The sequence below is a fragment of the Manacus vitellinus genome, unplaced genomic scaffold, assembly GCF_001715985.3.
Source record: "Manacus vitellinus isolate BGI_N305 unplaced genomic scaffold, ASM171598v3 scaffold_0_pilon, whole genome shotgun sequence".
NCBI lineage: Eukaryota > Metazoa > Chordata > Aves > Passeriformes > Pipridae > Manacus > Manacus vitellinus.
Genome location: NW_021938789.1, coordinates 53,652,043 through 53,667,439, shown reverse-complemented (window position 1 = coordinate 53,667,439; position 15,397 = coordinate 53,652,043). Strand labels below are relative to the sequence as shown.

The 15,397-nt window shown below is 40.8% G+C and overlaps 1 protein-coding gene across 2 annotated transcripts in view; it reads right to left on the bottom strand.

The window, feature by feature from the left end:
* The window catches only part of NR3C2 (nuclear receptor subfamily 3 group C member 2), a 201,731-nt gene that overhangs the window by 45,501 nt on the left and 140,833 nt on the right, over window positions 1-15,397 (bottom strand). For both annotated transcript variants that reach the window (XM_018073490.2, XM_018073483.2), the window contains one exon: window positions 9,753-9,869. In XM_018073490.2, coding sequence (XP_017928979.1) covers window positions 9,753-9,869 — 117 coding nt within the window. The remainder of the gene's footprint in view (window positions 1-9,752; window positions 9,870-15,397) is intronic.

The window sequence follows — 15,397 nt, the reverse complement described above, 5'->3', positions numbered from 1 at the left end:
CTTACCATGCATAAAATTTCCTCTTTGTATTTGCATTGGAGACACGGGTTCTCAACAAGCTATTCAGAGTTCCTTGAAGGCATTGACAAGCAAACTCTGCCACAGCACCTCTCATTCCATATCTTGAGTGCTCACGCTTCCACTCTATGCTAAAGACTGTGCCATGTTTTTAACGCTTCATTTTTGTTCTACTAGTGCTAGAACTAAGCTTTCTAAGTGTCATACTTCCCTCTGTGGTCTTTCTGGTTACGCCATAACGCACCATATTCCTACCAGAATTTTCCCCAAGTAACAAACATTTTGAGATCCTTTAATCTCCTCACCTGTATGACTTCTATATCCCCAGTTTTTATTAACTCAGATTTCTCTCCAATGGCCTTACTCCAAATACATTCAGTGCTGCTGGCCTGTCCCTCATCTTCTAGAAATTATCTGCCCCGCTTCCCAGAACAGCAACGCTACCTCTGAAATACAAGCTGGCTGTTTATCTTCTGCAGTCATCTCGGCCATATTTTTCACCATCTAGTTCATGATTAGTCATTAAAAAAGAAAAAAGGAGTATAACCATGTTAATCTCCTGCTTTAATAAATCACCCTGAATGTTACTGAAAACACCCTGTATGTGATATCAGCCACTTTTCCAGGGAAAATGCAATTCTCTAACGTTACCCTTATATATGATCCGGAAAAACTGACGGCAGAGAACTGCAAAGGCTGCTTTTTGTCAGGTATGCTTGCTGCATCTCACACTTATTTTAGTAAAACACAGATACTAAAAATGGAAAGCTGTCCACTTGGGAATTGGTGGGGAGGAAAAAGCAGGAAACAAGATTCAAAACAAAATACAAGTTTCTAAGGTAATTGTGAAGACATATGAGAAGACAAGAGGAAAGAACAACAGGTTCATGTGCTAAGGCATAATCTGTGATTGAATAAATTTTCCTTGTGACATCGCTGGAGTAAACCACATCTCTAGAGTCAATTCGTCAATTTAAAACCTGTGAACTGCCAAAGTAGCAGACAATCAAAAGAGCAACACAATGTCAGAAGAATAAGAGCACAGCTTGCACAGCCTTAGCATCACTGTTTCCTCAAAAACATACTCTCACACAGAGCATAGACATACAGAGTAGCTCATACAATGAGGATCAGTGATGTCAAAATCTAAGAAGGTTTTTTGTACATTGAAACAACATTTTCACTTTTTTAAAAATTTATTTTATTTTTAGATTTGCACACACATTATCTAGCTTAACTCCACTTACCTGACATTAATCATAGTCTGGAAGAGACCTGGGAGAGTTGCACGAGCCATCCTCTTGCTCAGACCAGAGCCAAGTGTACCCTCACCACTTCACTCAAACGTTTATTTGCTCTTTAAGACGCCCAATGACAGACTTCAAATCTTGCCCAGACCATTTATTTGAGTGCTTCCCTGGCCTTACAGAAACAGGTACTTTCCCATCTCCTCACTTGCATCTTCCTTGCTGCTCATGACTTCCTGTCATGCTTTTCACAGACATGGAAAGCAGATCATCTCCCTCTTCTCTTTACCAACGCTTGTTGATAAAGCAAAACTTGTTGTCCTCCTCTTCAACCCTCCTTCCAGCCATTTTTTGACTAAACAATACCAAATAATTCAATCTGTCCCCACCAGTTAAGTTCTAAAGGCTACTGATCACCCTCATTGCCCTACTCCAGGCTCCCCTGAATTGGTTCACTTGTTGGAGGCAACAAATGAGGGTTTTAACAAAAAACACAATTCAGCACATAGACCATACTTTGTCCAAGGTTATGTCAAGCATGGCAAGTTAAGTCTTCCATGCTCTCTTACTCAGGTGGAAACTCTGCTAAGCAATGGCTCAGCAGAAGCTAAAAGGACAAGTTCCTCCTGCTCCTACAGCTTCTCACAGTGATAGGGAAGCGAGAAATGGAAATGAACCACCGGAGACCACAGGGAGAGGTTTCAGAAGGATTCTGGTGATAACCAGAAGCTCTGGAAAGAGGAAGGGGAGACAGAGGCAGTCTTTCACAGCAAGGACTCCACTTTAACTGTGGGGAAGACTGAAAAGGATATGGACTTATAGCACTGTGGAAGCAAAGCATGATAATTTGGTGATTCCAGGAAAAACAGAATATCACCAAGAGCTGTGTGTAACAAATTTTGGAAATGTTGAAGCGCTCTGGTCTATTCCAGCACGATGAGGCAAAGCAATAAACAGCAGTGTTATGGGTTTGCTTGCTTTTATAGATCTGTATGAGGAATAAAGCTAAATAAAAATTCATTCCAGATCCTCAGGAAAACAGGCTGTTAAATTTAAATATCCTGCAGAGAGGAAAAAGGGGGGTCAGCCTTGGTTCTGGGGAGTCAAGAGGTCACAAATCTCATCTACCCCAGGGTGCCTCCTGGAGGTGAAAGCTGGAGCCCTGACAGAAAAGCTCAAAAGCTGATAGGCACTGCACAGGGGGCCCAGGCAAGCCTGTCAGGGAATGTCTGGCAGAAGGCATCCAAACAAGAGCCACTGCTATGCTTCAGTCCTATCACCCAACAACAGCACAATGGTGGGAGACAGTTTTGCACCTCTTCTGGGAGGACCTGAACCTTCCTCTCAGAAAACTGCAATCACCCATTTCCATCTTGTGTTTTGGACCACAGCAAGACACCATGGTACAGAATCTGAAGCGCTGGGGAAAGAGTGACCTCTGAGCCTGTACAGGGAGTGCTGTGCAGTACCAAAACCAGACAACACCCCACAGAGCCTCCATGCACTGTACTGCCATGTGACACGAGGCAGGCTGGGACACGCACTCCCAGCAGGAGCCCAGGAAAGTTGCAGCTCCTTTGCAAGGCTGGCAACCAAGGGTGTTACACCGTGAATGGTACGATGGAGAGTCCAGCAGATAAAACAGGGAAGTCTGGAGTTCAGCAGACCCACGCCAAAAGCCTGAAAGGCTGTTCCTGGAGCAAAGACAAATGTCGCTGGCAGCTGGGTGCTTGCAGAAGGCAGAGCTGGAACCAGGAAAACTTGCAAAAACAAAGCATGAACCTGATTAGGAGTTTGATCAAGGATTGCTGGATGTGAGCTGTGTGCTTTCAGAGGAGTGCAGTGCACCTTCTCAAGTTGCTTTCACATATGAAATAAAATCATCAGCCAAATGCCAAGTATAAGGACACACTTTCAATATTGCTTTTAACTGATGCCTGAGAGATTACTCTGACATTACCAGTCCTCTTCAAAATTCCACATTTTTAATCATCATTCACAAATAGTTTCTTAATAGTTGTAGCGAGTGACTGTTCTCAATTATCTGTAATCACAGAATCACAGAATCATTTAGATTAGAAAAGACTTTTAAGACCATCGAGTCCAACCATTAACCCAACACTGTCAAGTCCACCACTAAACCATGGTCTCTAAGCACCAGATCTACACGTTTTCTGAACCCTTCCAAGGACAGTGATTCCACCCCTTCCCTGTTACAATGCTTGACAGCCCTTCCGGTGAAGGTATTTTTCCTAATATCCAATCTAAACATCCTATTCATGAGGATGGTTCAAACTGAAAAGTTAGAGGGTCACACTGAGAGCAGGGCAAGAGCAGTATAACATGAAAGATGGACAAAAGAATAGGAAAAGTTCATTGCTGAACACATTGGTTGCTACAAGATCTTAAGCAGTAGGACTCACTTTTTTTTCTTTTTCTTTTTTTTAAATATATTCACGGGGTGTGGGGTGGTGATGCATACCAATGATAATCTAGACACTGGCAGCTACAAGTACCACAACTAAGTCGTCCAGCTAAAACGCAAGAAAAATTTACAACATTTGCTTCACAAAACCCACAAATTACTTTAATATACTGCTGATAGAAATTTCTTGGAAGAACTGACACAAACTCAGCTGAATGCTCAAGTTAAAAAGAATATTGACTAGATTCCCTCAGAAGAAAATGCTACATAATAAATGCAAATAAAAATGCATTAAAGTTAATGGCATTTCAAAATACTTTGCAGTTAAAGCCTAAATGAAAACATAAAAGTTAAACACACATACACCAAGTTGCTTGTGTCTTACACAGAGGGGTTTATTTTCCTTTAAAATTTATGAAATCTTGGTTAGTAGAAATGTTTAAAGAAAACCAAGAGGATGCATTTTTGTTGTATTTAATTTTTTCTTAGTTTTCAGTTTTCGAATACTCAGATTTTCCCTCTTCCTTTTCTCCCTCTTGCTTTCTTTTTTTCTCAAAAAGATAGGAACAATGATAATAAAAGCCACATAAGCTCCAGTAACTGAAAATAATACTGTAGTCTTAAATCCCTACTAGTATGAGTTATTAAACAGAAAACAGAAAGCTGGCAAAAAGGTGAAGTACTGTATCTTATTACTGATTCTCTCATTTAACCTGTTTTTCAGATTATTGAAATATTTTAATGTATAAAAAAGAAGGGTATCTGCAAGTGAAGACTACAAATCACACACAGCATGTTGTGCATGAAGTGTCTTACATATGTAAATGTATGCAGACCCAAGACTCAGATTTCACAGGCAATCTCTGCAGACAGAATGATGAACTATGTAATTTGCAAGGTGAAATCTACTTTATGTCCCTTCGAGATCCAAAGGGTCCTTCAGCAAGCTGCTTCTTACTGTTGTGGGAGACCAGTTCTGGTAAGTCTCAGTAGTGTTTCATATGGGAGCTGAAGCAGGAAAGGACTGCAGTCCTGCATGCTACTGACCTTTCCCCACTTTCCATCCTCTCTGCACACATGGGACATCACAGGGCAGAAGAGGGATCTTCTCTGATCACGCAGCGGAAGAGGGAGGGATGCCTGGTTACTACGTCACATTAGAAGGGCAAGGACCAACCTTCCAACCAAAAGGGGGTGGTGGTCCCCTCAAGTGACATTTCCATTCTCCAGGCTTCAGCACAGAGCGTGGCACACAGCAGGAAGGACACCAGGAGGCTCTGTGCCACCCTGGTTGCCATGCGATACATCCCAGGGACTGCTGCCTTAGGGGATGCTGCTGGTGGTGGCATAAGACACCATTCCCACATCAGTGTGGGACTGGGGGTCTCACCATGACACACCCCCCCAAGCGTTACCATGGGGACAGACACAACTAAGGAACAGCAGCATGAGGTGGGAGTCAGATGAAAATGTCTCGTGCGGAAGCGAGAGACTCGCCAAGTCCGATCACAGCGTATGCTGGAAGAAACTTCCCAATTCGTGAAGTCGTTCTGGTCCATAATTAACTGAAAATTAATTACAGAATCTTGAAAAGAGCAGAAACCAAAAATGGGCCAGCATACCTTCATAGTGCAATTGCTCACTCTGAATCTCTTCCAATAATTAAGCCTAGCATATGTCACTGGAGTTAAAAAAAAAGGTAACAAAACAACAAACAAAATATGATTCCCAAAAAAGTTTGAGCCCTACTTGCTGAAGGGGTATGTCTGTCTGCAGCGCACACACATACTTTCTAGAATGAGGAGGATGATTTAACATGATACTTGGTAACTTCAGCTTTGCAGAAATTACAGGCTGCAGATGCTTCTTATAAAATCAAAACAAAAATTGAGAAAATAAGATAATTAGGTAAATTATTTGCTGACTTGATGAATAATTTTCTAAAGATTATTAGAGGATATAAGAGATTGGAAAACACTCCAATTTTTCAGCAAACAAAAGGAGGAGGTAAACAATAAAACTGCCAAATTATTTTGGCTGAGCATTCATGAAAAGGTGTATTTTGTATTACTGTATTGCACATATTTTTTTACAAGGTGCTTAATCATGGCATGCTGCCACCTATCAAAATAGTCTTTTTTTTAATTTAGAAAAAATTTTAGCATGCTGGGAAGTAGAAGATATGCCATCAAAACAAACCCGTAAGACTTTGACAGAATACGAAAGCACTCTATTTTACTGTTTTAAAAATATTGAGAAAGAGCATTATCAAAAGAGAAAAGAAAAAAAAACCTAAGAAAAAGATCAGCAGATTAATCAGAAATAGTGTAAAAATCTGCTGCAGGAAACATGGAAACACTATTTCCGATTTGCAGTTTTCCATTACGGAGATTAGTATCTTCAGTAACAGTAGGAAGACAATCTCAAACCGTCAAACTACAAAATTTGCTTCATAACCCCCCCTATTTCAGTAACTGGGAGGAGCTGGGTGGGTGGCAGCCTGGGGTCTTAAGACTCCCACCTGTACATGGGGAGGGTGGCAAAGGAGAGTCAAGTTCCTTTCCAGCCTAAGGGAGACAAGGTCTTGTTCCCTAAGGCAGCATTTCTTCTTGATCAACTGGAGGCTGGTTGTTTTTTTTCCTTTTTTAAAGAAGTGGATAAAACATCATAGTTATATACAAATGGAAAATAAATGTCCATAGCTTCAGCAGCTTGCACACATTTCAGCCCTGAGCTACGCTGATGACCCTTTTGCATATCATCTTACTCTATTTCTCACAAATCAAAGCACATTGGCACCTCTGATACAGTTTGGGGTGTATGTTTACATGTGCTTCCCTTTGGAGGGTGAGAGCTTAACTCAGATCTACCGCACAGAGAGCACAGCACCGTGCAGTGTAACACAGCTACTGTTACAGTACTGTACTACAAAGAGGACTTAAATTGCATTTATAAATGCAGTTTTCTCCAGCTCCTTACTGATCGCACAGCCTAATAAAATACTTGCCCATTTTGCCTCTAAGTCCAAGCTAGAAACAGGTGAAAGCCCATTTTCACTGGAGTAATGTATATTCCTGGCAAAACTAGGCTGACTACATGAAACTACAATCCACAATGTAACTTCATAATAATACGACCATACTCATTCTATTCAAACTAATTATGAAAAAATGTTATTTAATATCAAACCTTGGAATTTTATATGAACATTACTGTTTTCAAGTACCCATTAGTACCTCTTCTTGTCATTTCCACCTCCTTTTCACCTCCGCTGATCACCACCACATCAGAAATCCCTTGCAACAGCACACAGAAGGTCCCAAAACTAAGTTTGAGATGCCATGGATGTCCAGTGCAGAGCTCACCACCAGAGACAGATGGCCTAAGCAGTAGAAGTCCTTAAACTATCAGAATTTCCTGCCAGAGCTGGACTGGCTCACAGGCTGGGAGGTCCATCAGTATGATTTGGCAGCCCCTGGGGTTCTCATTCTCTAAACAGTAATGGTGTCTCTGGGATGCAGGGGCTTTACTTCTCCCTGGCAGCCTCTCCCTCTGCCTCCAACCTGCCCTTTCTGTTCTCAACCACACAGAAGGCACTGCACTGACACCCAGAACCATTTCCCCGCTATCTCATTCAAGGCAGTGATTGGAAAGACCTTCTCATGCCATTTTAGCTCCTTTATGTGGCATAAAGGGGTCAAATCAGGACTGATAATTTCACCTTCAGTTTCTCTATGTGATGAAAATCACCAAAACAGCTAAACTGTAAAGCTCAACCACATGCCAGCTGTACACTGCAGAGGCAGATCTGGCCTTCCAGATCATAGAATCACAGAATCACTGAGGTTGGGAAAAGACCTCTGAGACCATCAAGTCCAACCATTAACCCAGCACTGTCAAGCCCATCACTCAACCATGTCCCAAAGTGCCACATCTATGCATTTTTTGAACACTTCCAGGGATGGTGATTCCACTGCTTTCCTGGGTAGCCCATGCCAGTGTCTGACCACCCTTTCAGTGAAGACATTGTTCCTGATATCCTATATAGATGTCACCTGGCACAACCTGAGGCCATTTCTTCTCATCCTCTCATTTGTTACTTGAGACAAGAGACTGACACCCACTTTGCTACAATCTCCTTTCAGGTAGCTGTAGAGGGTGATAAGGTCTCCTCTAAATCTCCTTTTCTTGAGGTTAAACACCCCCAACTCCCTCAGCCACTCCTCATCAGACTCGTGCTCCAGACCTTTCACCAGCCCCCTTGCCCTCCTCTGGACACACTCCAGCACCTCAATGTCCTTCTGGTAGTGAGGGACCCAGAACTGCATTAAAGGCACATCACTGTTTACAATTTCCAGCAGTCTACCAAGCTCCAACACAAGGGAAGATTTTCCAATGCATTCCTCACTTACAGTATTCCAGTCAATATAAGAAAAAAGAAAAAAAAAAAGCAACCCCCTGTAGCAAAGTTTCCCTCCTGCCTTGTTTTCTTGCAGAGGATGCTGTGTGAACACGTCTTTCAAAACACACCAGGACATCACGGCGATGAACTCATGACGCTGCAGACAAAGTGTCACGTGCTGCTGTTTTGGAAGGTTATCAAGTCCAATGGCAGCCCTGTGTTCTGCTGAAGGTCTAAGCACATATAGATCTTGCAGGAGCTCCACTGGTGCTGCACAGGGCACATCCAGGGAGGAGGCCCTGCACCAGATGCTGGTGGGAGGCAGTAACATTTCCAGCACTCCAGAGAGCTGACCTTCCTGCTCCACACATATTTTCAGCGCTATTTTCTGGGATGAAGGAGCTACTACCATGGAGCTTCTGCTTCCTCAAACAAAGGTGCATTCTGTTTCCCTTCCTAGATTCAATAGTCCAGGTCAAAACCAAGGGAAAGCTGCCACCTCCCCAGCAGGCACAATGGGGCCCTGTTTTCCCTTGGGAAAAAGAAACAAGGGGCCTAGAGGGCAAGGCAGTATCTCAAAACTGGGAAAGCGGTTGAAAGAGATCTTAACAGGGCTACTTTCCCCCAAAAAGTAAGGTGTGGCTTGTCTGAGTATTTCTGCCAGGAGACAAGACAGAAAAAGAAGTCTACAAGGAAGGAAGAGGTACCAGGCAGCAGGCAGAAACCAGGATTTTGCATATAACCTATGAAAGACAAGCAGCTAAATCTGTCTTTAGAACTAAACTGAGCTGCTAGGAGAACAGATCCAGGAGGACAAAAAGCAAATTGTCAGATAGGAAATGATACAGGAAGAAATTAATATATCCATGTTGTAATTTTCTGTATAGTGAAAACACTCTAAGGGAAGGGTTACTCTGTGCATCAGAGAAAGGACCTGCAGCAGTATCCAAACCCCTGTTCACAGTCAACATAATAAACATAAGAGTGGTAGGAAAAAGGGATGTATACTACCATTTGCTCAGATGATGGCTTGAAACATGGTGCCCACTGAAGCACAGTCAGAAAGGTGCAGACATTGCAATTGAAGAATTAAAATAACAGAGAAAACTACTAAAGATTTTGTTATCATGCTGTTTTCAAAATACTTTTGAAAATTAATAAGAAAAATTTTGCCTTTTTTTCTTGGTACATGAATGATGGAGTAACATCATCAAAATTATTGCATATCCTAACAGTCAGAGAAATAAATCCACAAAAATTCCAAATACGCAACAAAAAAAGTTGAGAAGTTTCACCATGTGCTTATTTGCTTTCATGATAGTGCAAAATGTTTTTCAGAATTCAAGAGAATGCTCATCACAAAAAAAAAGGCATGCAATATTTGAAACCTTAACACTTTTAGCTTATGACATTCCACTAAAATTACTGTCATCATAGAACACCCACTTTTCTTTTTTTTTTTTTCTGGGCCATAAAATATATATCTCCAAAACCTGATTTAGAATGGCAATTGAGTTTATCAGCTGTTAAGCACTTTTTCAGGATAACTCCACCTTAAACTTTTGAGATTATGCAGCTGCCAGAACCGTAAAAAGGCTGCACATTTCCACTGTTTTCGCCTAATCAAATTAAGAGACCAAACTATTAATATTCTGCTTACCTCCTAAATTCATTCCAGCTTGCAGACATTTCTGTAATCGACAGGCTGGGCAGTTCTTCCTTCGAATCTTATCAATTATGCAGTCATTCCTTCCCGCACACAGGTAATTGTGCTGTCCTGAATGGACCAAAAATAAAATGCATTATTAGAGGATATATTTACAGAATTCAAATTTGTTCTTCTCTGCTGTTCTGCAGTCATTTAAAGATTCTTATTAATGAAGACATTTCAAATTTCATTCTTTAGCCTTTCCAAATGATCTTGGTGAGTTGTCACAGGTCTTTATTAGGAGCATCTCTCCTTTTTAATTCAGGAAAAAGTTTTGGTGTGTCACTCTCAAGAGAGATCTCATTACCTTTTTTTTCTACACAACACTGGAGTTTTTCTTTTAGTGAAAAACAAACTATTAGTTTGAGCTTTTTCAAATCTTTTTACATGTACTGTATCACAAAGCACTCTGACAACTCTAAATTTTGGTACATTCTCATGCTCAAGAAGTTCAGGATATAAAGCAGAAACGCATAGCAGGGGTTAACTTTCCCAGTATATTCCACTCTCTTCAACCAGTTCACCAAGTACTTGATTGCTGATTTAATCAGTTACTTTCTATATAGCAGAAGGTTTCTAAATGGTTTACCAAAACAGGCTTAAATCACAACTGTATTATTTCATTTATGTAAAGCCCCACAGAAGCACTCCTGAAGAAACAGCAGGTATTTAATGCACAACATTTAGCAGAAGGGAAATACATGGCAACCAGGGAAATAAGCTGGCATTTGAGAACTTGGAGACTCAAAAGGCATTTCACTCCATGGGAGGAACACAGGTGGAGCAAACGGATGCAGTGTCTCAGGCAAGGGCACTCCCACGTGGACTTTTCAAAGCTCAGTGCTTGAATTTGATGCAGAAGAATAAAGGAAGCCAGGAGGGGTTGGTGTAGTGTGACAGCAGAAGCGAGAGGAAAAGATTATTTTAGGCGCCTTGATCCAGAGGTGGCACACAGGGATCTGGGGTGGCCAGAACAAATGTGCAGAAACCCCAGAGCTGTGAAAATAATGCTAAAGTTGACGCCAATGACCGAAAGGAGCAGGAGCTGTAGGAGGGGAGGAGAAGTCCAGGCAGAGCTCAGGATCAGAGCTGCACTGTAATGGGCACGGGCCAATGTGTGCGGGGAGGGGGAGCAAAGATGTAGCTTGATACAGGGACAGAGCTGCTGTAGGATAAGAGGTATAAAATATGTCTGCCAAGATATTTTCCATAATACACATATGTTTCCCCAGGGAAAGACAAAGAGAATATTCATGGGACACAGGAGACCTGGCTTCTGTTTTAGGTTCTTTCAGGAATTTGCCTTAAAATTTCAGATAAGTCGTTTTACATCTCTGCATCTGACTTCCCTTCCCCTTACCCAATGTTATCCATCTAGACAATGAACTGAAGCTTGAGTTGTTTCTTGAACCTCTTCATTGAGCACTTCCCACAAAGAAAAGCAATCTTATTTAAGTAAACTAAGTGTTACTGTAGTATCACAAAGGTATCATCATTTAGATGATGCTTTAGATGTTTAAAGAACAAGCAGATGGGGAAATAAGGGTTTTATTAAGGGACTTTATCTAGCACTGTGACACAGATGAAAAAGAATAAAACTTAGGCAAAATAATTAATGAATAAGTTACATCGGGCTTAAAATCAATAATACAGTGTAGTGACAGCACCAGTATCTATCAGCTGGTTTTTAAGCAGGCCTGCTAAACAAGAAAAACAAAGTTCTCAGCTAATCACAAAATGAAAACCTGCTCATCACACAATGTTTATTTTATGATGTGATCTATACAAAATCAGATACACACAGAAAGAGTCAACTTCATTCCTATTTGCATTTTTGTTCTGTACTGACTTGAGCACATCTCCCAAAGAACTATCATGCAGACAGCAGGAAAATAACATTAAAGGAGAAAACAAAAGCATTTTAAATGATGATATACAGCATAAAGGTGGTTTATATGCCCCTAGAAATACTAGCATACTATCCTTTCTTTGGGGGGGGGGAATGAGGGAAAAAAAGGTTATTTTCTGCCAGGAATGCAGGTACAATTGCTCGGTGCTGGTACAATGTCCTTTGTACATCATAGAGTAACTGCAATACCATTTTTAGGTTTCCACAGGCGGGTGCAGGCTATTAATATGACAAGTCAGATCTAACACTGCAAAATGAACCCTACTGCAGAATAACCCCAAAAGCAGTTTGCTCTACAAAACTGTACACCTGTTAAGTCAACATTTTTCACTATTGCTTTAAAAAGCTAATGGGCTTAATAAAAAGAAGTTAACATTTATGTACTGCAGAATAATGACTCGGGTTGCATTCTTAAATATTGTGGAAATGCTTATTTGATTCATATACTGTCACTGTGTAACTTTATAAGAAATATTCCCACAATAGCAAAATATTCCATAAGTCTCCCTTCAAATGATTTAGGTAGCCTGCAATTATTGCTTTCTGGCCTGTCAACTCTAGATCAGACAATTTCAGAAAACATAACTTAGCAAAGGTTCATCAATTTTTGAATCATGCACCTCTGAGTAATAATGTATGGTTCAAAATCTTGACAGAGTAGGTATCAGATTCTTTTCTTTTGCTTTCTAAAAAGCAAAGATCAATTATTCAATTTTTTTAATTAAAAAAAAATTATATAATCTCAGTCATCTTAAAGCTTACATTAATGGAAGTAACTTGAAAACCCTTAAAAAAACCAGAACGGATCAACACTCCAGCAAACCCTCTATGCAGAGTACAGCTAAAAAAAATAACAGACAATTTTTCAGTTAAAAAGTTTGTCATCTATAATGAAAAAAATGGCTTCAGATTTCCACACAATCAAGTATGGAATATTTAAAATAAAATCAATTTTGTACAGTAAGTAAAAGCAAAGACACTCATAATGAATCAGTACGTCCCATTTGTGTAGCTTGCACCTCTCCAAGGCCCCTCAACTTCAGAATCAAATCAAAACCCCACATATCTGAAACTGATGCAGCACTCTTAAGACCTCTAGGGTTCTTCAGGATCTCAATGAGGTGATGGAACCATCCTGAAAAGAGGGTGATGTTCTTGTGGTGCTAGATCTCCGACTTTTTCAAGAGTTGTATCGATCTTCTTGTGCGGTTTGTGTTTAGCTTAATCCTGTTGTTCTTTTTATCCTGTTCAATCACCCACAAGTGGGCTGGAAAGTGACAGAGTAGGTATTGATTTTCATCTCCCATGTGCTAAATGCCTTAAGATAAAAGTAATTTTTATATATGCCATCATTAAGTGCACTTACATGAGCTAATTCCTGTTCCATCTAAAATACTGAGTTACAAAAGATGGGAGGAAAATTTTCTGTTCAAAATAAATAATGAATAGGTACTACACAGTTACACACTAAGAAGAAAGGGAGATCTGTCCTGTTAGCAGTAGAGCTACAGGAAAATTAAAGTTTACATCTTCCAGGTTACTGTGCCACTACATACTATGGAATGACACATCCAAATGTACACACAAAAACACTATATGTTTCTAACTCTCTCACCTCTGAAGACTCTCTAATTCCTTGCTTTTTATAGGCTTACAAAAGAAAACAAAAAGGAAGTAGTCATGAAATCCAGCCTTCCCTCTTACTGCATTTTCTTGAATAAGCAAAATTCAGCAGCAAAGGAGGGGAGAAAAGCAGCTGCTCTTATTTGGCTGATGAATTAGGCTACAGCAGAAGTTGTGCCTTTCCCCATTTTAAAACTCCACCAGAGTGACTGAGCCACCAGTCCCAAAACTTGACTTGCTAAGATAAACTTATGTACATGTGCAGAGCACTGCTGCACTCCTTAAGGGCGGCCACACTTCCATACAGGTAAGGCTGCAAAAAGAGCAGGATATAGATATTTCTTGTCAGTATAATTTCTGTTACTGTCTATGGCAAAATTAGAAAATTACAGAAATTTCTGAAACATTCCACATGTTTTATCTTCCTCCTAAAAATCCTTTTTTTCACCCCCATGTTTTTGAAGTCAAAGTCAGGAACTGCAAGTCATTAACTAGTATTCTACATTTCTGCTCTCCTGTTAAAATAGCAACTACTACGATCAAATGTTAAATTTCGTAAGGAAAAAAGGTATAGTGCAGGAAGAGGATCCAAAGAATGTTTAACTCAAGCCCACTCATAGAAGCATGATAAGACTAGGTTCACAGTTCAGGCAGGGTTTTTCTTTTCTTTATATTTGTATTAAAATCTGAGGAAAGGTAGTCTGCAACTTTCCTACAAGCCCTACATGATTAGGCTAGTGATTAGCCATACTTGAAACTGGGTGGTTTTAACTTTAAATTTCATCCAAATGGGAATACTTTTTGCAACTGAAAGAGACGTTCACACTTCCCCTAAGACATACACAGTAATAGATCACCACCTTCTCAGAACAATCTCCTGCCTATCAAAAGATTTATGTTCCCCATTTCTTTGCTGGACTAAACAAATCCAGTTCTCTCAATCTTTCCTCATAGGTCATGTTTTCTAAATCTGTCGTCATCCCTCTTATTCTGCTCCAGCTTCTTTCATAAAACAGAGAGCATTTTTCTTGCCGAGTTTCACCATCACTAAGGCCAATAAAATGGTTATTTCCTGCATCTTGCACACAACAGCCCTGCTAATGCAATCCTGGACCAGAGCTGGCCTTTGGCAATGGCATTAGGCTGTTGACTCATGCTCACTTGTGTGCCACTAACAACCAGTGCCTCTCCTGCGGCACTGCTGCCTTCCACACGTTCTTTCCTGATTTTACCTGGGCAGGCAACTCTCTTTTTGCCCCTCTGCTAGAGCTACACACTCACTGCAAAAGCCACTGAGAAAGGGAAAGAAAAAGTCCGAAATTCACTCCGCGTACAAGGTCTGAAACGGGAGTGTGCTTTTGGGTCCCAAGACAAAGACATGATTGAGGAAGCCTCGCAAAAGGGTAGGAGAGTGAGAAAACAGGAGTGGCAGCTGAGGACCAAATGAAGCAGAAGTAGTTTGAAAAAAAAACCTCAGCTTTTAAAATAGTGTCTCACTGAAGCGCATCAAAACGCATGTAAAATTTTCCTTCTTCCTCCACAATGAGAATTAATCCTTTGACTCAGAAAACTGCAGGTAAAATTGTCTTCTCCTTGCAGGCTGCCAGAAAGCCAAGCCTTCTTCCAGGGTTTGAGGAGGGAGGAGCTGGAAGCCACCTCCAGGCCCTGCTTTGCAGACCTGCAGTTAAGAGCTAGAATCCCTTTCAAAAGCAGCTTCCGGGCTGGAATAAGCGCTTAGTTTCTCCATATTTCCCAACTGGGAAGATTACCTCCACAATAATGGATATGTATAATATTTCTTATTTCTTAACACTGTCCCTTCCCCTTACCCACCAGCCTGTCACACTGCACGAGCCTGTGCATCCCTTCCAACCTGAGCTACAGACCTTCCCTGCTAAAGGAAAGACAAAGCAAACATGCTGCAGAAAATCACCAGGATTTTCTGAGGGAAGCCTCTCACCTCAAGAATATCTGGTCAGCAAACAGAACTTAACATCAGGTTGTTCTGCTTTCTTATATAGCCCAGATCAAGGGTTTTTCCTCCTACAGCAAGAAATCACATAAT